This window comes from Littorina saxatilis, linkage group LG15, assembly GCF_037325665.1.
Source record: "Littorina saxatilis isolate snail1 linkage group LG15, US_GU_Lsax_2.0, whole genome shotgun sequence".
Lineage (NCBI taxonomy): Eukaryota > Metazoa > Mollusca > Gastropoda > Littorinimorpha > Littorinidae > Littorina > Littorina saxatilis.
This window is the reverse complement of record NC_090259.1, coordinates 4,930,627-4,957,195: the sequence shown is the minus strand read 5'-3', so window position 1 is coordinate 4,957,195 and position 26,569 is coordinate 4,930,627. Positions and strand designations below refer to the sequence as shown.

Here is a 26,569-nt window from a genome sequence, read left to right as displayed (position 1 = left end):
GTATTTGTGTGTGTGGGGCAGGGAGAGAGAGAGAGAGAGAGAGAGAGAGAGAGAGAGAGAGAGAGAGAGAGAGAGAGAGAGAGAGAGAGAGAGAGAGAGAAAGAGAGAGAGAGAGAGAATTTTGGAACTTTGAACTTTGAACTTTATTACAGGAAAGATAGCATTATGTCGATCACTAAGTGGGGCACTGCCCTTTGCTCCCTGTTATCTCGGAAAGCCAACAACAATAGGATGAGCATCAGAAGTGAAGATAAATAGGGAAATGTTTTCTCTGCGCGCGCGCCAGCAAGCAGGATGTCTCAGAACTGAAGCGGTAATTTTATGATCTAATTATAGGCGATGGGTTTATGGGTCACGTGATGTGGGGGCGGAGCAAAACATTGGTTGATATACTTACTGTGTTGACATTAGTTCATTGGCCCCGCCCCAACATGATGTGACTTACTAATCCATGGGCTATCATTGGTTCATGTTTTTGGCGCTAAACTATCTGACAGTAAAGTACTATTTTGATGTGACACGTTATTACTTGGTGCAAATACGCGCGGTGTTTAAAACCACTTGGCGGACAGAACTGTGCATTCCCACAATTCGACACTTACTACACCCATAACCACACCGTTGATCAATTGCTGAGAAATGGCGCAAATGACAGTTGGGGAAACATTCAGAAGTTGGAACGACCTTACCGAACGGCTGGCAGACTTTTCCAGAAAGAACGATTTGGTGTACGTGGTCAAATACAGTCGTGCTGTTCAACTTGCGAACAAGAATTCAAAACAGCCCTTTCCAGACGAACTGAAGTATGCATACGCAAAACTTGTGTGCAAGTACTCAGGAAAAGGACGACTCACAGGCCGAGGTGCGAATAGGAGCAATGGGTAAGCGGATTTATACTTATTTGCTATACTTCTTATGCTTCCTTGTCACAGATAGTAACTCGTATGAATGTTTAATTTTAATATTATTATTTATTTTTTATTTTTATTTAGTCAAGTTTTGACTAAATATTTTAACGTAGAGGGGGGAATCGAGACGAGGGTCGTGGTGTATGTGTGTGTGTGTGTGTGTCTGTCTGTCTGTCTGTCTGTGTGTGTAGAGCGATTTAGACTAAACTACTGGACCGATCTTTATGAAATCCCCATACTTTTTTTCATTTTTTCAATAAATGTCTTTGATGACGTCATATCCGGCTTTTCGTGAAAGTTGAGGCGGCACTGTCACGCTCTCATTTTTCAACCAAATTGGTTGAAATTTTGATCAAGTAATCTTCGACGAAGGCCGGGGTTTGGTATTGCATTTCAGCTTGGTGGCTTAAAAACTAATGAGTGAGTTTGGTCATTAAAAATCTGAACATTGTAAAAAAAAAAAATTTTTTATAAAACGATCCAAATTTACGTACATCTTATTCTTTATCATATTCTGATTCAAAAAATATATAAATATGTTATATTTGGATTAAAAACAAGCTCTGGAAATTAAATATATAAAAATTATTATCAAAATTAAATTGTCCAAATCAATTTTAAAAACACCTTCATCTTATTCCTTGTCGGTTCCTGATTCCAAAAACATATAGATGTGATATGTTTGGATTAAAAACACGCTCAGAAAGTTAAAACGAAGAGAGGTACAGAAAAGCGTGCTATCCTTCTCAGCGCAAGTGCTACTCCGCTCATCTTGTCAATTTCACTGCCTTTGCCGTGCGCGGTGGACTGACGATGCTACGAGTATACGGTCTTGCTGGGTTGCATTACGTTCAGTTTCATTCTGTGAGTTCGACAGCTACTTGACTAAATGTTGTATTTTCGCCTTACGCGACTTGTTACATTTAGTCAAGTTATTGCGATTGTGAAGAAAATGTAACAGCAGAATACATCGCGCGTCGTGAATCGCTGCGCCCCTCGTAGCGCCGCGCGTTGTAAATCGCAACGCTGCACAACGCGCCGCGCACTGTGAATCCACATCGCTCTTTGTGTGTGTGTGTGTGTGTGTGTCTGTCTGTCTGTATGTCTGTCTCTCTGTCTCTCTCTCTCTCTCTGTCTCTCTGTCTCTGTCTGTCTGTCTGTCTCTCTCTCTCTCATCAGTTCATCAGTCTGCAAAGATTAAACATTTTCTAAATTTTGATGCACGCAGAACATTTTTTCAAGCGCATGTGCAGTCTGGAATAGACTATGCATCAACCCTTTGGGATTCTGCAAGTGATGCAGCTTTAAGACCCCTAAAATCTTTGCACAGACGCGGAGTAAAAGTTGTTCTGCTGAAAAACAGCACCCTCTCTAATCATGACTACAAAAAAGCTGAAATTCTTCCACTTTCATCCAGACTAGCGTTTAACAAGGCAAGGTTTATGCATAAAATAGTTCGTGGACATGTACCGGACTATTTAACTGAAAGAATATTATTAACTGAGACTTCATCAAGCCGCACGAAGAAACTAAATGTTCCCCTCCCTAGAATTGACTTGTATAAAACTAGTCTGGCATACTCAGGTCCATTTCTGTGGAATGTTTTACCAGTTTCTCTCAGACAGCCACTTTCTGTTGCCAGTTTTAGAAGACATACTTTTTTTGTATATGCTTTCATCGTCGTGTGGCACTTAATGCCGCGATCAGGTACTGCTGTTTGATAAAGTACATGAAGATCTACTAATATAATCATTTTTTTTCTTCTTTTTTTTCTTTTTTTTTTCCTCTTTGTCTGATTTAATAACCATGTTTTTATGTTTTTGTTTTGCTTCTTCTTCTGCTTCATTATTATGCACTGCTTAGTTAATTCCCTCTTGGGCGAGGGCTGGATGAAAAAAGATCTCTCTCTCTCTCTCTCTCTCTCTCTCTCTCTCTCTCTCTCTCTCTCTCTCTCTCTCTCTCTCTCTCTCTCTCTCTCTCTCTCTCTCACGTTTTGCGTTGCTTGATACCTTTGACAATAAGTATGTCATGTTCGTTTGTATGTATATTTTTGTTTGTTTGTTTAGTCTGTAATCGTTTGCTTGTTTGTCGTTTGTTTTTATTACTTCTTTAATTGATATTCCAACATTTTAAAACGTATTATCATTCGGGCGAGGGCTGGATGTAAAAAAGCACCTGTTTGCTTATGCCATTACCCTCGTTAATAAAGAATTTGTCATTGTCATTGTCTCTCTCTCTCTCTCTGTCTGTCTCTCTCTCTAAAATAACGAAACCCTAGAAGAGTTCGGACCAACAAAATAAATTTGGCTTATATTTTGCCTGTGTGCATTAATAGGTAACATGCGCCTTGAGTCGCCTTGTGTGGTGAGATACGTGCGCGATATAAATCCTCGTAAATAAATAAATAAATGAACAAATAAATAAATAGTGTAAACACAAATAAATCAATTGGTCAGAATGTTGAATTGTTGTTTCGTTCCTTGTTAATTTTGCCCCGTTTCGTAAATATATTGTTTTGTACTTTCAGGTCAAAGAAAACAGAATGCCCAGCCTTCATTTTTGTATCTGCTGACCGCAAGAAAGGTTTGCTTTGGATCAAAAACATGATGAACAGTCACAACCATGAGTCCTCGAACAACAACGATGCAGAGGTACGCAACGTACTTCATGTGCATCCGACTAATACCTAAGTCATCATTTTGTTTTCATTGAATATGTTTTATGTGTTGTGTGATATATTAAATTTAGGACACTCGTCACATTCTAAGATCTTGAGCAGAGACCCTTTAATTTGTGTGACTGATAAAATGTTTCTTTATAGTGTTTACCGTATACATGTAGCAAGAATGATCTCTCTCTCTCTCTCTCTCTCTCTCTCTCTCTCTCTCTCTTTCTCTCTTTCTCTGGGTCTCTCTCCCTCTCTCTCTCTCTCCCCCCCTCTCTCTCTCTCTCCCTCGCGCTCTTTATCTCTCCCTCGCCCCCCCCCCTTCTCTCTCTCTCACTCTCCCCTCTCTCTCTCTCTGATGTGTGTGACTGATAAAATGTTTCTTTATAGTGTTTACCGTATAGCAAGAATGATCTCTCTCTCTCTCTCTGTCTCTCTCTCTCTCTTTCTCTTCCTCTCTCTCTCTTTCCTTTTCTCGCCCCCCTCTCTCTTTCTCCCCTCACTCTCTCCCTCCCTCTGTCACTCTATATCTCTCTCCCTCCCTTTCCTTTATGTGAATGCTGCAATACGTTGTGTTAAATATTGGTTGAAGTTGTTAAGAATGGACGTAAATAGATTGCCACATAAAGCATATAAAATGTTGCGTGAACTGGATGAAAGAGGTAAAAGAAACTGGGTGTCTAGCGTACGTTGTAAATTATGTCAGAATGGTTTTGGGTTTGTATGGATGAATCAAGGAGTGCAAGATGAGAACCGGTTTTTTTAAAGATTTCAGAGAAAGATTGATTGATTGTAGATGGCACGAATGGAATGTTCATGTTCAGAACAGTTATAGATTTGCGTTATATAGGACATTTTGCACCGTGCACGAAGTAAAACCTTTTTTATTATTGAACATGGATAGGCATTTGACAATTAATATGGCAAGATTCCGAGGTGGAATAACAGAACTATTTGTGCACGTTAATCGATATAAGAGATACGATGCAGATATGTTGTTATGCCCGTTGTGCAGGGAACGTAAGGAAGATGAGTTTCATTTTGTGCTTTGTTGCCCCGCACTTCGTGATTTGCGATGCTAGTTTATTTTTGCTAAGTTTTGTAGAAACCCAAGTTTACACAAGTTTTCTATGCTTATGGCATCTGTGAATGAAGGTATTGTTCGAAAGTTGTCAGTTTATGTGTACGAAGCATTTCGACTACGTAGTGTTGTTATGTCTTAGTTCATGTAAGCCTACGATATATTTTATTTGAAATGTAATGTCTTAGTTCGTGTATGATTTATTTCATTTGTGTGCAAATGTCATTATGTCATAGTATATATGTTCACCCCCCTCACAAGGGGCTATGGCCTAAATGAGTAAACAATCCAATCCAATCCAATCTCTCTCTCTCTCTCTCTCTCTCTCTCTCTCGAGCTCTTTATCTCTCCCTCCTTCGCCCCCCCTTCTCTCTCTCTCTCTCTCTCTCTCTCTCTCTCTCTCTCTCTCTCTCTCTCTCTCTCTCTCTCCCTCGCGCTCTTTATCTCTCCCTCCCTCGCCCCCCCCTTCTCTCTCTCACTCTCTCTCCCTCTCTCTCTCTCTCCCTCGCGCTCTTTATCTCTCCCTCCCTCCCCCCCCTTCTCTCTCACTCTCTCTCTATCCCTCTCTTTCTCTCAAGGGCACATTGTAAGATTAAGCCTATGGCCTAAAATGTCTACCCTTTATGTGAATAAAATGTTCTAAGTCTAAGTCTCTCTCTCTCTCTCTCTCTCTCTCTCTCTCTCTCTCGTGTGTGACTGATAAAATGTTTCTTTATAGTGTTTACCGTATAGCAAGAATGAGCTCTCTCTCCTCTCTCTCTCTCTCTCTCTCTCTCTCTCTCTCCTTTCCTCGCCCCCCCTCTCTCTCTCTCTCCCCTCACTCTCTCCCTCTGTATCTCTCTTTCTCTCTCCCTCTGTCTCTCTCCCTCTGTCTCTATCCCTCTCTCTCTCTCTTCTCTCTCTGTCTCTGTCTCTGTCTCTCTCTCTCTCTCTCTCTCTCTCTCTCTCCCCCTCTCTCTCTCTCTCTCTCTCTCTCTCTCTCTCTCTCTCTCTCTCTCTCTCTCTGGGTCTCTGTCGGTCTCTCTCTTTATTTCTCTCTCTGACTGAAATATTAACCACACCTCATTTCAGCGTTTTGTGTAATTTTATAACCAAGAGGTGGATGGTATGATTCCATGTAAAAGCCTGGCGCGGCCACATCTCAAACGTTGAGCCGAACTGATTACATTGGAATGAGTGTGCCTTTACAGTGAAGGCGATGTGGGTATGTGACTGTATATATAATTTGTCTGTTTATTTCAGGTCCAGTTAAAAATCAGCGGAGTTTTAACAGAAATTCAGCTGTCCTGCTACAACGTCCACGACGAAGAACTTGAGAGACGTCACTCCGCTTTGGCAAAGCTGCTGGAAGGCTGGCAAAACACAACTTCCCTTGGTATGAACCACGCAGGTACTGTTTGTTTCTGGTACAGTTTTGTGCTATTGTATACGAAATGTATGAGAAACACAATGCAATTAATGTTACTCAGTGGATTTAAAACTTAAATGAACACATTTTCTAAGGTTCCGAACTCAAATGCAACCAAGTGTCCGGATTCCATGCAAGCTTTTGAAGTTCATGTGCAGGATCCTTGTAGGGTCTCTCTGCACCTTGAAGTGAGAAGTACAGTGACTTTAAACCATGGCGTGGGAGTTTAATTGGCTAACTCCAAGACTGTTCAAAAGTTCAGTCAGCGAGTAACCTTGCTGAGGCTTTGGCAATGTGCTGTACTTTCAATATAAAGGAATGGCCCATACGTTGTTTTGAGTTTTTCGGAGTTGTGCAGTTACACAAAGAATTGTCTAAACCAAGAGTGCGAGTAATTCAAATAGATGTCATGACGATGAAAGGCACTTGGGCAATATATTGTGTGTTTTTTGTCATAACACACGAGGCTTTTAAGTAACTATGCCAATCATTTTCTGTTGTGCAGGTCCAGTGTCACTTTCACCTAAAAATATCGCAGACACTGATGAGCCTGATTTGGGGTAGGTGAACACAAGATGCCAGTTTACAAACTTCTGTTATCAAATTAAACGATAGTTCCTTTCAAAAAATGTCGTAGTGCAATATTAAATCTGTTTGTAAGCTCACTGCTAATGAGGTAGTGGATCCAGAATGTTGCTTTCCAAAAAGCAGTTCATATTGAATACATTAAGACGAGTCATAATTTTAAGAATTCATGTAACGTTTCGGTCTCGTCATTTTCGTTTGTACTGTAGGGTTTTGTAGCCTAGCTGTGTCGTTTATCTTTTGTAGGAAAAAAGTGGAAAAAACAGACTTTATGTTTTTCTATATGACAAACGGGGTGAAAGTGTTTAAGTCGGACCGCATTCACGGAATTTCTGAATTGACGGGAATTCGGCAAGACTTTTGCCCATTTCGCGTAATCCGAAAAAAAGGCAGCCAGGATTGAGGGTTTTGCCAGGATGTGCAAGGATACGTCTAAAACAAGCCTATTTTGCCAATCCGTAATCTTCTGTATTTTGTGTGTGTGGTGCTTTAGCTCCTTGTTATGGTTTGCGGAGCGACTCGGACACAGATTGATAACGGACTCTCATGCTCGAGAAACTGTCTCACTACGCGAAGTAACAATGTGCCGAGTGAGCTCAGGTAGCAGAGCACTTGACTCAAAACCCGAATCAATAAAATCAATCATTTTAAAGAACATTTGTTTTTAGGAACAGCCCAATGGGCGCTTGTAACCCCGCGCGTCGATTGCCGGTAATAGCTCTTAATGAACTCGGCCTGGCACGCAATATACCTTTTGCAGTAGAATTGGAATGTTACGATTAACCAGGAAATTCATTTATCTAAATTGTTCACCTGTTGTATCAAAATTAAATCATATAATTGTCATGTGCATGGCAGGTTGACGTTGCCAGACGAAAAACTGGCAGCACGTGTCAAACAACTGAAATCGGAACTGTTTGCCATATTTGACGGGACCAAAGAAAGTGACCGTCATAAGCTGTACTGCCGAGGTGGAGTATCCCGACGTGAGTTTCACTTCATTGCTGCCTTATTCAATAATGGTCTCCCCACCCAACACGGTCTTTAATTAAAAAAAGCTAATCGTGTTTATTACTTTTGTAGTTACAATGACATGGTACTATTTACTGTAATCCAGTACTTACACAAAATTATTCACACACTAACATCTTGCTTAGTTGGTGACAAAACGTAATGATTATCAATCAATAGGAGAAATTATGTATAACGCCATCTCAATCGAATGATGCACGTGTCAACTTTACTAAGGGTAAAAAACAGGTGGGGTTCAGACCCTTTTTGATAGGTGCCACTAAAGGAAAGATCTTTATTCTTTAACCTCGTACTATACGGGTTTTTTCGGTGTATTTTGGGAGTACCCTCAGTATAGCGGTGGTCACGTAGCCCATGTAAAGAAATCGTTGATCCAAGATGTTTGCCAGATAGTGAAGTGAAATGCCTTTGATGGCACCAGAAGTTTAAATGAAAGACCACGGGTATTTGTTTTTATGTTGGTCCAGAAATTCAGTATAAATGTGTCATTAAAGTAATTCGCTGCACCTGGCACTGAACACACTATTGGCAAAGATCCACATAGGAGCCTCGGGGTGCTGCAGTCTGTTCCGCTCATAAGAGAGTGAGGTATTTTTTTATAAACAATTTCTGAAACTGTTTATTACAGGATCGTTGGATGGATATGGAGGACTTGGCTACCTTCAAGAAGGCCAGGAAGACCTTGTGATGGATATTCTCTTATCTCTATTCTCCAAGCACGGAACATTGTCTTTGAACGTACGTAAGAGTGGTTTACTGATTTAGTTTTGATGGCCTTCATACAGTAGCATAACATGTACACACATTGTGTCACGAAAGTAGCAGCCCGTTTTACAAGAAATGGTTAGGAAAATGTTGATGTATTCGTATGTATTTCATCGCATTATTGGAAATAATGTTTTTGGCATTGAAACTCCTGATGGAACTTGTGACTATTTGCAAGCTTTGGCGTCAATACTTTCGGCGTTTATTGTTGATTAATTTGTTTTTTTAGGGGTACAGTTTTACTGCCTTGTTTTTCTAAAACCGCAGCTTCAGGCTTAAAGACAAAAAACGTAACAATACTTTCTTATGCGATGTTACATTCACGCTTCTGAGATTTATTATTTGTACTATAAGTGTGTGTCTGTCTGTCTAATTAAAAGACCACTGGATCGACGTACTAGTATATGTAACATTTTGTTTTGTTAAACATAAACGTTTCATTAACATACAATTCTTGTTTTTGATCCCGTACGATGTACAGTTCAGAGAGTTCGTTGTCGTAACAGAGGCATCGGAATCTCCTATTATTAACACAAAGAAGATGAACAATTAACGGTTTTTTTCTTTTAATGTGGAGTGCTCACCCATTTGCAAACGGAGTGTTTCGCTTTCATTGAAATCCGCTTGTAATGCCTAATTATTTTCTCTCGGGGTTATCAAATACTGTTGAAAATGGGTAACACTGTGGTACTTTTGTTGTGTCTGTTTTAGATGGCTGACTACTTGATGAGGGTACTGCTGCCGGAGGTTGTTGACAAAATATTTGTCAGCCAGTCATGAAAGAAACATTAGATATTGTAAACATTTGTTACAATGTGTTTTGGTGATTTTGGTTAGATGTGTGTTTTAGATTATGTACAGTCAATGTTTTTCCTGATCAAACTTGCTGCTATTGAACTTTTTGTTCAATAAAAACGCCAATGAAGTATATACAAAGTATACATTAAATGCAATCGTTTTCGAATCATCAGTGATCGGTCATCATCGAACCAAAAGCAATTTCAATGTTCAAACAAATAAACAAATATAAAACATCAGGGTAGCATAGTGAACGCGGTGTTAACCTGCATATTTCGAGCTTTTGGAATGATATGAGAACAGGTCAATGCTTTTTTTAGTCTTATGTTTTAAAGTTTTGTTGTTGATCTACATGTATTAACCATTCAAGAACTTTGATTGAACAACAGTTTAAGATATTGCCATCAACACAATATTCAATGAACAGCTATTTATGCGTTTAGTTATCAGTTTGATGGTATATGTATGTGTTGTTTATAATGATGTAACAGAGAATTAAAGCTTTGTCATGAATGATCCGGAATGCACCACCTCTATTATTGTCACTATGGCCATGTTACTGCTCACTACATCTATCGTCACGCTCATAAGAAAAAATACCTATCTCAGTGTTAGACATGTCTGTGGTGAAACTACAGGGGGAGCTACTGGAAGGGTATATATCATGTGTAAGAGAGTACACAGTCTTAGACCATCGGAACCATTGCCACGGTAACGTAAGCAAAACTGCCGAACACTTTTTCTTTATGATGCAGAACAAATTGTTTTGAAAATGTACGGAATGCAGAATCTCTTTATGGGTTGATTTGCAGTTTTGCCGACTGAAAATGTTGCGGTCACCTTTTTATTTCACGTTATGCTGTGGTAACAGCCGAAGATGGGCAGTTCGCAAATTAAAATGAGATAAGCAGATTGTTCAGAAACCAAAGACGTTCCAGAACATAAAAAATGACAGAGGCAATTACCGTATGAGCGTGACGCTATGTTCGTCTGCGTGTGACTGTCTCTCTCTCTCTCGCTCCCTCCCTCCTTACCTCTCTCTCTTCCTCCCTCCTTTGCTCCCTCTCTCTCTCCCTCCGTACCTCTCTCTCCCTCCCTCCCTCCTTTGCTCCCTCTCTCTCTCTCTCTCCCTCCCTCCTTACCTCTCTCTCCCTCCCTCCTTTGCTCCCTCTCTCTCTCCCTTCCTACGTACCTCTCTCTCTCCCTCCCTCCTTTGCCCCCTCTCCCTCTCTCCTCTCCCCTCCTTTGCTCCCTTTATCTCTCTCTCACTCTCTTTCTCCGTACCTCTCTCTCCCTCCCTCCCTCCTTTGCTCCCTCTCTCTCTCCCTCCTTCCTTACCTCTCTCTCTCCCTCCCTCCTTTGCTCCCTCTCTCTCTCCCTTCCTACGTACCTCTCTCTCTCCCTCCCTCCTTTGCTCCCTCTCTCTCTCCCCCCTTACCTCTCTCTCTCCATCCCTCCTTTGCCCCCTCTCTCTTTCTCCCTCCCTCCGTATATCTCTCTCTCCCTCCCTCCTTTGCTCCCTCTCTTTCTCTCACCCTCCTTACCTATCTATCTCCCTCCCTCCTTTGCTCCCTCTCTCTCTCTCCCTCCTTTGCTCCCTCTCTCTCTCCCTCCATACCTCTCTCTCTCCCTCCCTCCTTTGCTCCCTCTATCTCTCTCTCTCACTCTCTTTCTCCGTACCTCTCTCTCCCTCCCTTCATCCGTACCTCTCTCTCTCCCTCCCTCCTTTGCTCCCCCTCTCTCTCTCCTTTCCTCCATACCTCTCTCTCTCCCTCCCTCCTTTGCTCCCTCTCTCTCTCCCTTCCTACGTACCTCTCTCTCTCCCTCCCTCCTTTGCCCCCTCTCCCTCTCTCCTCTCCCCTCCTTTGCTCCCTTTATCTCTCTCTCACTCTCTTTCTCCGTACCTCTCTCTCTCCCTCCCTCCTTTGCCCCCTCTCCCTCTCTCCTCTCCCCTCCTTTGCTCCCTTTATCTCTCTCTCACTCTCTTTCTCCGTACCTCTCTCTCTCCCTCCCTCCTTTGCCCCCTCTCCCTCTCTCCTCTCCCCTCCTTTGCTCCCTTTATCTCTCTCTCACTCTCTTTCTCCGTACCTCTCTCTCTCCCTCCCTCCTTTGCCCCCTCTCCCTCTCTCCTCTCCCCTCCTTTGCTCCCTTTATCTCTCTCTCACTCTCTTTCTCCGTACCTCTCTCTCCCTCCCTCCCTCCTTTGCTCCCTCTCTCTCTCTCCCTCCTTCCTTACCTCTCTCTCTCCCTCCCTCCTTTGCTCCCTCTCTCTCTCCCTTCCTACGTACCTCTCTCTCTCCCTCCCTCCTTTGCTCCCTCTCTCTCTCCCCCCTTACCTCTCTCTCTCCATCCCTCCTTTGCTCCCTCTCTCTTTCTCCCTCCCTCCGTATATCTCTCTCTCCCTCCCTCCTTTGCTCCCTCTCTTTCTCTCACCCTCCTTACCTATCTATCTCCCTCCCTCCTTTGCTCCCTCTCTCTCTCTCCCTCCTTTGCTCCCTCTCTCTCTCCCTCCATACCTCTCTCTCTCCCTCCCTCCTTTGCTCCCTCTATCTCTCTCTCTCACTCTCTTTCTCCGTACCTCTCTCTCTCCCTCCCTTCATCCGTACCTCTCTCTCTCCCTCCCTCCTTTGCTCCCCCTCTCTCTCTCCTTTCCTCCATACCTCTCTCTCTCCCTCCCTCCTTTGCTCCCTCTATCTCTCTCTCACTCTCTTTCTCCGTACCTCTCTCTCTCCCTCCCTTCATCCGTACCTTTCTCTCTCCCTCCCTTCCTCCGTACCTCTCTCTCTCCCTCCCTCCTTTGCTCCCTCTCTCTCTCCCTCCTTACCTCTCTCTCCCCCTCCCTCCTTTGCTCCCTCTCTCTTTCTCCCTCCCTCCGTATCTCTCTCTCCCTCCCTCCTTTGCTCCCTCTCTCTCTCTCACCCTCCTTACCTATCTCTCTCCCTCCCCCCTTTGCTCCCTCTCTCCCTCTCTCTCCCTCCCTCCGTACCTGTCTTTCTCACTCCCTCCTGTGCTCCCTCTCTCTCCCTCCCTCCTTTGCTCCCTCTCTCTCTCTCCCTCCCTTCCTCCGTACCTCTCTCTCCCTCCTTCCTTTGCTCCCTCTCTCTCTCCCTCCTTACCTCTCTCTCTGCCTCCCTTCTTTGCTCCCTCTCTCTTTCTCCCTTCCTCCCTACCTCTCTCTCTCTCTCCCTCCCTCTTTTGCTCCATCTCTCTCTCTCCCTTCCTCCGTACCTCTCTCTCTCTCCCTCCCTCTTTTGCTCCCTCTCTCCCTTCCTCCGTACCTCTCTCTCTCCCTCCCTCTTTTGCTCCCTCTCTCTTTCTCTCACTCCCTCCTTACCTATCTCTCTCCCTCCCTCCTTTGCTCCCTCTCTCTCTCTCTCCCTCCCTCCGTACCTCTCTCTCTCTCCCTCCCTCATTTGCTCCCTCCCTCCTTTGCTCCCTCTCTCTCTCTTCCTCCCTCCGTACCTCTCTCTCTTCCTCCCTCCTTTGCTCTCTCTCTCTCTCTCTCTCTCTCTCCCTCCCTCCCTCCTTACCTCTCTATCTTCCTCCCTCTTTTGCTCCCTCTCTCTCTCTCTCTCCCTCCGTACCTCTCTCTCCCTTCCTCTCTCCTTTGCTCTCTCTCTCTCTCCCTCCCTCCTTACCTCTCTCTCTCCCTCCCTCCTTTGCTCCCCCTCTCTCTCTCCCTACCTCCGTACCTCTCTCTCTCCCTCCCTCCTTTTCTCCCTCTCTCTCCCTTTCTTCCTCCGTACCTCTCTCTCAATATATATCACGACTTCCCCGCCCCCTTTATTCCATCCCTTCCTACCGCCAACAATCTACTTTTCTCTACCTCCCTCTTACCCTCTCTCTCCCTCCCCTCTGTCTCTCCATCTCACTCTCTATACCCCTCCCCCTCTCTCTTTCTTCCTCCCACTCTCTTCCTCCCTTCCTATCTCCACCTCTCTCACTCCCTTCCTCCCTCCCACTATTTCTTTCCATCCTTCCTTCCCCTCTCTACTCTCTCATTTTCCCTCCTCTCTTCCTCCCTCCATATCTCACTCTCTCCCCCCTCTCATTCCTTCCACCCCACTATTTCTTTCCCTCCCTTCCTCTCTCCCTCCCTTCCACACTCCCTATCTCTTTCTTCTTCTTTTCCTCCCTCAATCCCACCAAATCTCTTCCCCCCCTCTCTCTCTCTCTCCCTCCCTTCTTTTCTCCTTCTCTCTCCATCCCTTTCACTCAGTCCATTCCTATATATCTCTCTTCCTCCCCATTTATCTCCCTTCCTCCGTACATCTCTCTTTATCTTGGTAGTATTATGACATTTATTAAATGGAAAGTAACAAGAAAGCACCTACGCGGTTCATACTTCGCAATAAGTCAAGTCAAGTCAATACTTATTTCAAAAAACCCCTAGGGTTACATGAATAAAATAAATAAAAATTGCAATAAACACGACAAAAAAGATGTAATAATGAGACACAACACTTCGAATTAACCGAAAATAAATCTCATAACAAAATAATTGTAATCATTTTTTTTTTTTTTACAGGAATGTATATGTTTCTGTGTTTGTTTTTGTTTTAATACAAAAAAACAAAAAAAACCGTGATCAAATAATCAGAACTCTTTCAAAATACTCTTAATAAAATATATTAAATGCAATAACTTTTTTTTAAAATTCAAATACATGTTTAAGTTTGACTGCATTTGAATAGAAACTGAATTTTGATGAAAGCAGTTACTGTAAAGTCATTTGAAGTCACATGATAAAAATCACATGGTTTAGTTGAGCAGACCAAAAAGTGCAGAGCTAAAATGTGTGTATGAATCTGTGTGAAAATCCAGTCCGTTTGTCCACAGGGATGCTAGGAAGCAGTCAAATGGGGTCGCTCAATCTGCTCAAATCCAGTCAAATGGGGTCGCACGGGCCGACAAATGGGGACGTCCCCGTTTGTCGGAAGCGTCCCCATTTGACTGCTCTCCAGTGACAATCGTCCCCATTTGTCGGTAAAACCACCTACACACACACACACACCACACACACACACACACACACCACAAAAGCACATACCACACACAAACACACACACACACACACACACACACACACACACATACAAACACACACACACACACACACACACACACACACACACACACACACACACACACACACACACACACACACACACACAAAGTTGAAAATACGAAACAACACAACACTTAGGCTAACAGTAGAAAAACCTCCCCTCCCCTCCCCTCCCCTCCCCTCCCCTCCCCTCCCCTCCCCTCCCCTCCCCTCCCATCCCCTCCCCTCCCCTCCCCTCCCATCCCCTCCCATCCCCTCCCCTCCCCTCCCCTCCCATCCCCTCCCCTCCCCTCCCCTCTCCTCTCCCCTTGAACAAAACTACAAGACAAAACGTCTCACTCACTCAACACGTGCTTCATTGAACATGTCAACCTCAGCTGTAGGCGTGGATCTCTTAGAATAAACTCCAACACACCTTGTTTAGCACAATCATCAAAAATAGATCTAGCCCCGATTTATTTTGGATCTTCAAACTCCCCAATAAAACTCCTCTTTCACCAAAAATAAGTTTGGTTCAAAAATGTCTGAGGTTAGAAGAAATGAAGATATACCGGGTAACCAATCAGTGATTTTGTTTATCATTTTTTTGTTTAACGGCCCGACCTCCTCATTCCCCCCTCCCCCGCCCCCGATCCCTCCCAACAACCGCAAACTCTTGTTTTAACCGCAGGGACGGTGTTGCTTTACTCAAGTGATTATTGCAGGATTGTTTTTAAGGGAGAGGTAGTTGCAGGCTGCAGGTGGGGGAGGGGGGGGGGGGGGACCAGGTGTTTTGAGGAAAGTGGGTTAATATGGGGTTGGCTTTTTTTGCACTAGGCGTATTTTGCTTCTGAAATAATGAGATCCGCTGTGTCTTTTCGTCAGGTTATTTCTGTGGCTGAAATTCCATTCTTGCATTATCTTTGTGTTGTTTCTGTTTGTGTCCCTCGTATCAATGTCGCGGTGTAATCCTGTCGCAAGCTTACTGCGAGGGGGAACAAACCCACCTTACTTTAATAGGGGGATGAGAAAAATATTTCAGAGCTTACAGCATCAGGAAAAATGTGATTACAGATCCAGCTGTTATAACAGCGTGAAAGGTGTTGGTGTTCTCTTTCAATCTGGCTTGTTCCAGTAAAATTAAAGCAATAACGAAAAGAAAATGGTTCCTATTTTAGCCAGGCTTATTGGAGTAAAGATTGGAGTAATGCCGAGAGCAGCTGGTTCCTATGTCAGTGTATAAGCACTGTCCCCACTGTCAACTTACACATCACGACAGATATCGGACGAGTCAATGGCCTAGTGTATAAGCACTGTCCTCACTGTCAAGTTACACATCACGACAGATATCGGACGAGTCAATGGCCTAGTGTATAAGCACTGTCCTCACTGTCAAGTTACACATCACGACAGATATCGGACGAGTCAATGGCCTAGTGTATAAGCACTGTCCCCACTGTCAAGTTACACATCACGACAGATATCGGACGAGTCAATGGCCTAGTGTATAAGCACTGTCCTCACTGTCAAGTTACACATCACGACAGATATCGGACGTGTCAACGGCCTAGTGTATAAGCACTGTCCCCACTGTCAACTTACACATCACGACAGATATCGGACGAGTCAATGGCCTTGTGTATAAGCACTGTCCCCACTGTCAACTTACACATCACGACAGATATCGGACGAGTCAATGGCCTAGTGTATAAGCACTGTCCTCACTGTCAAGTTACACATCACGACAGATATCGGACGGGTCAATGGCCTAGTGTATAAGCACTGTCCCCACTGTCAACTTACACATCATGACAGATATCGGACGGGTCAATGGCCTAGTGTATAAGCACTGTCCTCACTGTCAAGTTACACATCACGACAGATATCGGACGGGTCAATGGCCTAGTGTATAAGCACTGTCCCCACTGTCAACTTACACATCACGACAGATATCGGACGGGTCAATGGCCTAGTGTATAAGCACTGTCCCCACTGTCAAGTTACACATCACGACAGATATCGGACGGGTCAATGGCCTAGTGTATAAGCACTGTCCTCACTGTCAAGTTACACATCACGACAGATATCGGACGGGTCAATGGCCTAGTGTATAAGCACTGTCCCCACTGTCAAGTTACACATCACGACAGATATCGGACGGGTCAATGGCCTAGTGTATAAGCACTGTCCTCACTGTCAAGTTACACATCACGACAGATATCGGACGGGTCAATGGCCTAGTGTATAAGCACTGTCCCCACTGTCAAGTTACACATCACGACAGATATCGGACGGGTCAATGGCCTAGTGTATAAGCACTGTCCCCACTGTCAAGTTACACATCACGACAGATATCGGACGGGTCAATGGCCTTGTGTATAAGCACTGTCCCCACTGTCAAGTTACACATCACGACAGATATCGGACGGGTCAATGGCCTAGTGTATAAGCACTGTCCCCACTGTCAACTTACACATCACGACAGATATCGGACGAGTCAATGGCCTGGTGTATAAGACGCGCGCTGGCTACCAAAGCGGAAGGTCGTGGGTTCGAATCACGGCCGGGCGGCGACTGGCTGCCTAAATGTGGGGTAAAAACGGTAATACACATAACATTCGTAGAAGTTTCAGCACATGAACGAAGAAGAAGAAGAAGAAGAAGAAAAAGAAGAAGAAGAAGAAGAAGAATACAGCGGATATGCGCTATATAAGAGCATCCTTCCTCTGCCCGCACACCGGCAAACCGTGTGTCACTGATATCTATGTCAGTCCACAAAATCATGTCATCTACATGTGACACGAATCCAATGTACGCAGAGGAAACAGGCCTTACAGTCTATTACGTGTCGGACTGTGCTCAAGTGGAAGGATGCTCTTACACCGTGGACAGTCTTGAAATTACAAATAGCTTTAGATTCCGTCCCCAAAATTCAATTTTTGCAGAGAAAGCAGGGTTTACAATATCGGAATGTGTTTCAGAATGATTGTGTCCAGGAGGAAGATGCTCTTATCTCACGGAAACGCCCTGCACAGACGTGCGGTCATTTGATAGATGGCCATTATAACACACTACTGCTAACAGGTGATTTGATAGATGGCCATTATAACACACTACTGCTAACAAGTAAGTTACGAAACACAGACGTGCGGTGATTTGATAGATGGCCATTATAACACACTACTGCTAACAAGTAAGTTACGAAACACAGACGTGCGGTGATTTGATAGATGGCCATTATAACACACTACTGCTAACAAGTAAGTTACGAAACACAGACGTGCGGTGATTTGATAGATGGCCATTATAACACACTACTGCTAACAAGTAAGTTACGAAACACAGACGTGCGGTGATTTGATAGATGGCCATCATAACAAACTACTGCTAACAAGTAAGTTACGAAACACAGACGTGCGGTGATTTGATAGATGGCCATTATAACACACTACTGCTAACAAGTAAGTTACGAAACACAGACGTGCGGTGATTTGATAGATGGCCATTATAACAAACTACTGCTAACAAGTAAGTTACGAAACACAGACGTGCGGTGATTTGATAGATGGCCAGTATAACAAACTACTGCTAACAAGTAAGTTACGAAACACAGACGTGCGGTGATTTGATAGATGGCCATTATAACAAACTACTGCTAACAAGTAAGTTACGAAACACAGACGTGCGGTGATTTGATAGATGGCCATTATAACAAACTACTGCTAACAAGTAAGTTACGAAACACAGACGTGCGGTGATTTGATAGATGGCCATTATAACAAACTACTGCTAACAAGTAAGTTACGAAACACAGACGTGCGGTGATTTGATAGATGGCCATCATAACAAACTACTGCTAACAAGTAAGTTACGAAACACAGACGTGCGGTGATTTGATAGATGGCCATTATAACAAACTACTGCTAACAAGTAAGTTACGAAACACAGACGTGCGGTGATTTGATAGATGGCCATTATAACAAACTACTGCTAACAAGTAAGTTACGAAACACAGACGTGCGGTGATTTGATAGATGGCCATCATAACAAACTACTGCTAACAAGTAAGTTACGAAACACAGACGTGCGGTGATTTGATAGATGGCCATTATAACAAACTACTGCTAACAAGTAAGTTACGAAACACAGACGTGCGGTGATTTGATAGATGGCCATCATAACAAACTACTGCTAACAAGTAAGTTACGAAACACAGACGTGCGGTGATTTGATAGATGGCCATCATAACAAACTACTGCTAACAAGTAAGTTACGAAACACAGACGTGCGGTGATTTGATAGATGGCCATCATAACAAACTACTGCTAACAAGTAAGTTACGAAACACAGACGTGCGGTGATTTGATAGATGGCCATCATAACAAACTACTGCTAACAAGTAAGTTACGAAACACAGACGTGCGGTGATTTGATAGATGGCCATCATAACAAACTACTGCTAACAAGTAAGTTACGAAACACAGACGTGCGGTGATTTGATAGATGGCCATCATAACAAACTACTGCTAACAAGTAAGTTACGAAACACAGACGTGCGGTGATTTGATAGATGGCCATTATAACAAACTACTGCTAACAAGTAAGTTACGAAACACAGACGTGCGGTGATTTGATAGATGGCCATTATAACAAACTACTGCTAACAAGTAAGTTACGAAACACAGACGTGCGGTGATTTGATAGATGGCCATTATAACAAACTACTGCTAACAAGTAAGTTACGAAACACAGACGTGCGGTGATTTGATAGATGGCCATTATAACAAACTACTGCTAACAAGTAAGTTACGAAACACAGACGTGCGGTGATTTGATAGATGGCCATTATAACAAACTACTGCTAACAAGTAAGTTACGAAACACAGACGTGCGGTGATTTGATAGATGGCCATTATAACACACTACTGCTAACAAGGAAGTTACGAAACACTATCAACTCCGGGATTTTTTTTTTTTAAGACCTGATTTTCTCAAATTGTTGGAGGTCGTAACAGCGGTTTTTTTTTTTTTTTTTTTTTTGGGGGGGGGGGGGGGGGCACCTTATAGACCTCAATTCGACAGTGACCACGAAATCCATGAAATCGATGACCACAAGTGTGGAGCGCGCTCCCCGGCAGCTGGTGATCCTATCAGGAAGGGCGACGCCAGGCTGGTGGAGCAGACGACAAATAAAACCACCACGTACCCCGCCCGACACCCTGTCACTGTGGGCATCTATCGGCCAGATAATGCCACATCATGGTGTAGGGTAGAACCCCCTTTTTACACCAATCGATCTATGTCGCCACCGCCCGCATCGCATCTCCCAACCCCCCGATGTAAGACTCCCCTTACTTTTAAATCTGGCCTTTTTTTTGGTGTGATGCTCACAGACTGTAAATTCGCCTCTTTTTTTTAGCCGTGGGGTGGGGGTGGGGGTGGAGGGGGGGGCTAGGGGAAGGGGAAAGGAACTATGTCGGTACAAGGGGTGAGGAGGCAGAGATGCATGGCAAGACGAAGGGGATTAAGGGGCAGTGACCTAACAAGACTTTTGTGACAGCAGCAATGTAATACAATCCACGCAGGGTGTCTGACAACAACCTTGATCGATGACCTCAGGTTGCGATCTGCAGGCTATGAGCACTGGCCACACCCGCCTCAACGCCGGCCACAGTTGACAAAGCTGAAGCTGGCTCCTGCACTCACTAGTCTCCATCACCAAACTCCGCTGCTGACCAATTACAACGGCTGGGCTGATATTCACGAGAAAGGTACTGGGTGGGACCAAGACTCGTCTTGACAGTGTATAACGAGAAAGGTACTGGGTGGGACCAAGACTCGTCTAGACAGTGTGTAACGAGAAAGGAACTGGGTGGGACCAAGACTCGTCTAGACAGTGCGTAACGAGAAAGGTACTGGGTGGGACCAAGACTCGTCTAGACAGTGTATAACGAGAAAGGTACTGGGTGGGACCAAGACTCGTCTAGACAGTGTGTAACGAGAAAGGTACTGGGTGGGACCAAGACTCGTCTAGACAGTGTGTAACGAGAAAGGTACTGGGTGGGACCAAGACTCGTCTAGACAGTGCGTAACGAGAAAGGTACTGGGTGGGACCAAGACTCGTCTAGACAGTGTGTAACGAGAAAGGTACTGGGTGGGACCAAGACTCGTCTAGACAGTGTGTAACGAGAAAGGTACTGGGTGGGACCAAGACTCGTCTAGACAGTGTGTAACGAGAAAGGTACTGGGTGGGACCAAGACTCGTCTAGACAGTGCGTAACGAGAAAGGTACTGGGTGGGACCAAGACTCGTCTAGACAGTGTGTAACGAGAAAGGTACTGGGTGGGACCAAGACTCGTCTAGACAGTGTGTAACGAGAAAGGTACTGGGTGGGACCAAGACTCGTCTAGACAGTGTGTAACGAGAAAGGTACTGGGTGGGACCAAGACTCGTCTAGACAGTGTGTAACGAGAAAGGTACTGGGTGGGACCAAGACTCGTCTAGACAGTGCGTAACGAGAAAGGTACTGGGTGGGACCAAGACTCGTCTAGACAGTGTGTAACGAGAAAGGTACTGGGTGGGACCAAGACTCGTCTAGACAGTGTGTAACGAGAAAGGTACTGGGTGGGACCAAGACTCGTCTAGACAGTGTGTAACGAGAAAGGTACTGGGTGGGACCAAGACTCGTCTAGACAGTGTGTAACGAGAAAGGTACTGGGTGGGACCAAGACTCGTCTAGACAGTGTGTAACGAGAAAGGTACTGGGTGGGACCAAGACTCGTCTAGACAGTGTGTAACGAGAAAGGTACTGGGTGGGACCAAGACTCGTCTAGACAGTGTGTAACGAGAAAGGTACTGGGTGGGACCAAGACTCGTCTAGACAGTGTGTAACGAGAAAGGTACTGGGTGGGACCAAGACTCGTCTAGACAGTGTGTAACGAGAAAGGTACTGGGTGGGACCAAGACTCGTCTAGACAGTGCGTAACGAGAAAGGTACTGGGTGGGACCAAGACTCGTCTAGACAGTGTGTAACGAGAAAGGTACTGGGTGGGACCAAGACTCGTCTAGACAGTGTGTAACGAGAAAGGTACTGGGTGGGACCAAGACTCGTGTAGACAGTGTGTAACGAGAAAGGTACTGGGTGGGACCAAGACTCGTCTAGACAGTGTGTAACGAGAAAGGTACTGGGTGGGACCAAGACTCGTCTAGACAGTGTGTAACGAGAAAGGTACTGGGTGGGACCAAGACTCGTCTAGACAGTGTGTAACGAGAAAGGTACTGGGTGGGACCAAGACTCGTCTAGACAGTGTGTAACGAGAAAGGTACTGGGTGGGACCAAGACTCGTCTAGACAGTGCGTAACGAGAAAGGTACTGGGTGGGACCAAGACTCGTCTAGACAGTGTGTAACGAGAAAGGTACTGGGTGGGACCAAGACTCGTCTAGACAGTGTGTAACGAGAAAGGTACTGGGTGGGACCAAGACTCGTCTAGACAGTGTGTAACCATCTCTAGCAGTTCTCATGTCCTCGATCATCTCTCCTGACTCAACTTCACCTGTTCAACTATCCTTCCGCCTCCCCTCCTCCCCCCTTTAGATTTATCTGTTTTGCATGTGTAGCCCCTACCTCTCCATCCTACCCTCCCCCCCTCCTCGATGTGTTCTTCCTGGTTTATCAGTAATTGGCATGTCCCCTATCATGACTATGTGTGTGATGTATTGTTTGGATCACGTAAAATCAGCTTTTGCTTGATCATGACTTCATGTCCTAGTTGCTTAATCACTATTGATTGTTACATGTTATGAATTTTGAAATAAAATGTCGGATAAACCAACTGAACTTCACGTGTTTAAGTTCACGAAGGACACGTTGGCATGGAAGACGAACGCTTTGCGCCCTAGGTCTTTCAACCTTGTAGAATAACGATCAGTTAGTTAGTGATGACTGCAGCTGCGGTCCGCTGCAGGAAGGGAGGGAAGTTGCAGAGGGGGGAGATATTGAAAGTGACGGTGTGAACGTGCCTGTAGAGCGGTGTCCTGTCCTCAAGTTGAATGTGATGGCACCGAGTATACTACTGTAACACCTTTCTCACACCCACCTACTGTCATTTGCAAGAAGGGAAGGGGGAGGGGAGGGGAGGGGGTGGTGCCGGAGGTCTATTAATTGACACTGACTGTGTGGACGTGCATGTAGAGAGGTGTCCTGTCCTCAAGATGGATGTGATGGCACCGAGTACACTATACCTTCCTCACAGCCAGCTGCTGGAACTGTCAGGAGGATGAACACTCAGCCTGCAAAGCCACACAAAGCCCCCACGTTCACCGCCACACGGCCCCCACGTTCACCGTCACACGGCCCCCACGTTCACCGCCACACGGCCCCCACGTTCACCGCCACACGGCCCCCACGTTCACCGCCACACGGCCCCCACGTTCACCATCACACGGCCCCCACGTTCACCGCCACACGGCCCCCACGTTCACCGCCACACGGCCCCCAAGTTCACCGTCACACGGCCCCCACGTTCACCGCCACACGGCCCCCACGTTCACCGTCACACGGCCCCCACGTTCACCGCCACACGGCCCCCACGTTCACCGCCACACGGCCCCCACGTTCACCGCCACACGGCCCCCATGTTCACCGCCACACGGCCCCCATGTTCACCGCCACATGGCCCCCACGTTCACCGCCACACGGCCCCCACGTTCACCGTCACACGGCCCCCACGTTCACCGCCACATGGCCCCCACGTTCACCGTCACACGGCTCCCACGTTCACCGCCACACGGCCCCCACGTTCACCGCCACACGGCCCCCACGTTCACCGCCACACGGCCCCCACGTTCACCGCCACACGGCCCCCACGTTCACCGCCACACGGCCCCCACGTTCACCGCCACACGGCCCTCACGTTCACCGCCACACGGCCCTCACGTTCACCGCCACACGGCCCTCACGTTCACCGCCACACGGCCCTCACGTTCACCGCCACACGGCCCCCACGTTCACCGCCACACGGCCCCCATGTTCACCGCCACACGGCCCCCACGTTCACCGCCACACGGCCACCACGTTCACCGCCACACGGCCCCCACGTTCACCGCCACACGGCCCCCACGTTCACCGCCACACGGCCCCCACGTTCACCGCCACACGGCCCCCACGTTCACCGCCACACGGCCCCCACGTTTACCGCCACACGGCCCCCACGTTCACCGCCACACGGCCCCCACGTTCACCGCCACACGGCCCCCACGTTCACCGCCACACGGCCCCCACGTTCACCGCCACACGGCCCCCACGTTCACCGCCACACGGCCCCCACGTTCACCGCCACACGGCCCCCACGTTCACCGCCACACGGCCCCCACGTTCACCGCCACACGGCCCCCACGTTCACCGCCACACGGCCCTCACGTTCACCGCCACACGGCCTGTCGACGAGTGTTTCTTACACGCCAGGATTGCTTACGGTTAGCTAACACACACACACACACACACACACATACTTACACACGCACGCACACAGACACACACTTGCACACACACACACACACACACACACACGCGCGCGCGCAGACACGTGCATACACGCACGCACGCACGCACACACGCACGCACGAACGCAACACACACACACACACACACACACAAAACCCCTTGCACCCCATTTCCACCCCTCTCCCCCCTCACCATCCCCCCTCGACGCCACCACCCATACCCGCAGATAGAATTACGCGAAGACACTTTGCCATACATCGTGTGTGTCGTGCAAGGTGGAGTGGACCAGCTGCTTTATTGCCCGGTGAAAGAGGCTTTGAGAGGAATGCGTTTTGCTCCTTACCCTTCTCTGTCTTATATTCTCTGACAACAATTGCTTTCTCCTACTTATCATAAACAGAATTATGACAAGGTTCACTAAAGTGGAACACCACCCCCCTCCACCCCACCCCCACCCCCAACAACACCCCCACCCCCACCCCCATCCCCAATCGTGTCTGCCTTGAGTGTTGAAAGTAGAACAGCTAGTTTATTGTCCCAGTGAAAAAGCTTTTGGAGAAATCTGGATTTGTACAATGCTGCATTCCGGTATCGCCAAAATGGTAGCAGGTGTTGCTAGGGCTTTTCCCTCTGTGTCTATGTTCTGCCGCCTGCATGTTCACTGGTGCATGAGTCAGGGAGTGAGGGTGGCCTGGGTGTGTGTGTGTGTGTGTGTGTGTGTGTGTGTGTGTGTGTGTGTGTGTGTGTGTTTCATAAATAAGATATAAATAGATATCTAGACAGACAGACAGACAGACAGACAGACAGACAGACAAACACATACATTGATATATATATACACGAAGGTAGATGGACAGACAGACACACAGACAGAAAGGCAAACAGATAGACTCAGACGTTACAGACAACCACACATTAGGTACTACAAACTAACGATGGAAGCAATACGTTATTCGACTCCCTTGAAATGTCAGAAAAAAAAGGTCAAAGAACCTAATGTTCCACTTTCTGGAACAAATACGAATCTTCATAAATAATTGATAAGATAGCAAAATACAATAACCTTTAATATGTCACATGACAATGCCGGCCAAGACGAATCAATAGCAGCAGGGCTGAAGAACAATGGCAGCATGATTGGAATATTGCTGCAACATTTGTCCGGCCTTCTCATAACTAAACTGGCTTACAAAGCAAGATAATCGATATGATTGTGTGTGAAGTGTGTGTGTGTGTGTGTGTGTGTGTGTGTGTGTGTGTGTGTGTGGATGTGTCTGTGTGTATGTGTGTGTGCGTGCGTGTGTGTGTGTGTGTGTGTGTGTGTGTGTGTGTGTGCTTGTGTGTGTGTGTGTGTAAACGTGTGTGTGTGTGTGTGTGTGTGTGTGTGTGTGTGTGTGCATGTGTGTGTGTTTGTGTCTGTGCAGGACTATAGGCCTGTGTGTGTCTCTGCGAGTGAGGCAATAATTTGTGTTTTTGGTCATTAAATGTTTCGGTTTGAAAGCTTTACAATGCTCTTTCAATTAGAGTCGTGTCCGCCTTTGTGAAATCCATTCTGTGTCCTTCCAGTGATGTAAAAACAATCTTGCAATTAGTTTTAGGAATAGTTAATTAATTAAAAGGATAAACAGAAGGGGAAAAACAAAGGTAAAAATAAGTGAGAGTCATGGGGAACCTGTCCTGTGGCACGTAAGAGAATTAGAATCATTGACACGAACACACGACTTTCATCCTATAATTAAAAGCATTAGAACTTGGATAAGCGGCTTTGACTGAGGATGAAATGAAAGTCGCTCGTTCATTTCAACGCTGCCTATGTTCTCAGGTACCACGAGACTGGTTCCGCAGAATTCCCACTTACTTAATATGTTGTCCATATTTAGTCCGATTACTTCCCTTTGTTCTTAGATTTTGTTATTAGAGCTCTGCCTCACTTGGTATGTATTAATTTTTATATTTAGTCAAGTTTTGACTAAATATTTTAACATCGAGGGGGAATCGAAACGAGGGTCGTGGTGTATGTGCGTGCGTGCGTGTGTGTGTGTGTGTAGAGCGATTCAGACTAAACTACTGGACCGATCTTTATGAAATTTGACATGAGAGTTCCTGGGTATGAAATCCCCGAACGTTTTTTTCATTTTTTTGATAAATGTCTTTGATGACGTCATATCCGGCTTTTCGTGAAAGTTGAGGCGGCACTGTCACGCCCTCATTTTTCAACCAAATTGGTTGAAATTTTGGTCAAGTAATCTTCGACGAAGCCCGGGGTTCGGTATTGCATTTCAGCTTGGTGGCTTAAAAATTAATTAATGACTTTGGTCATTAAAAATCTGAAAATTGTAAAAAAAAATAAAAATTTATAAAACGATCCAAATTTACGTTTATCTTATTCTCCATTATTTGCTGATTCCAAAAACATATAAATATGTTATATTCGGATTAAAAACAAGCTCTGAAAATTAAATATATAAATATTATTATCAAAATTAAATTGTCGAAATCAATTTAAAAACACTTTCATCTTATTCCTTGTCGGTTCCTGATTCCAAAAACATATAGATATGATATGTTTGGATTAAAAACACGCTCACAAAGTTAAAACGAAGAGAGGTACAGAAAAGCGTGCTATCCTTCTTAGCGCAACTACTACCCCGCTCTTCTTGTCAATTTCACTGCCTTTGCCATGAGCGGTGGCCTGACGATGCTACGAGTAAAATGGCATTGCGTTCAGTTTCATTCTGTGAGTTCGACAGCTACTTGACTAAATATTGTATTTTCGC

The 26,569-nt window shown here is 45.5% G+C and overlaps 2 protein-coding genes across 2 annotated transcripts; both read left to right on the top strand.

Annotated features, from left to right (window-relative positions):
* Positions 1 to 265: 265 nt before the first annotated feature.
* Positions 266 to 10,277, top strand: LOC138948284 (uncharacterized). Its single transcript, XM_070319798.1, has 7 exons — positions 266 to 881; positions 3,436 to 3,559; positions 5,897 to 6,044; positions 6,568 to 6,622; positions 7,506 to 7,633; positions 8,308 to 8,417; positions 9,156 to 10,277. Exons 1-7 carry the CDS (start codon positions 640 to 642, stop codon positions 9,222 to 9,224), a joined length of 876 nt encoding a protein of 291 aa, XP_070175899.1. The 5' UTR covers positions 266 to 639; the 3' UTR covers positions 9,225 to 10,277.
* A 12,289-nt stretch (positions 10,278 to 22,566) lies between these two features.
* On the top strand, positions 22,567 to 23,769 carry LOC138948457 (uncharacterized). Its single transcript, XM_070320007.1, has one exon. The coding sequence runs from the start codon at positions 22,567 to 22,569 to the stop codon at positions 23,767 to 23,769; it is 1,203 nt and encodes a 400-aa protein (XP_070176108.1).
* Positions 23,770 to 26,569: the final 2,800 nt, after the last annotated feature.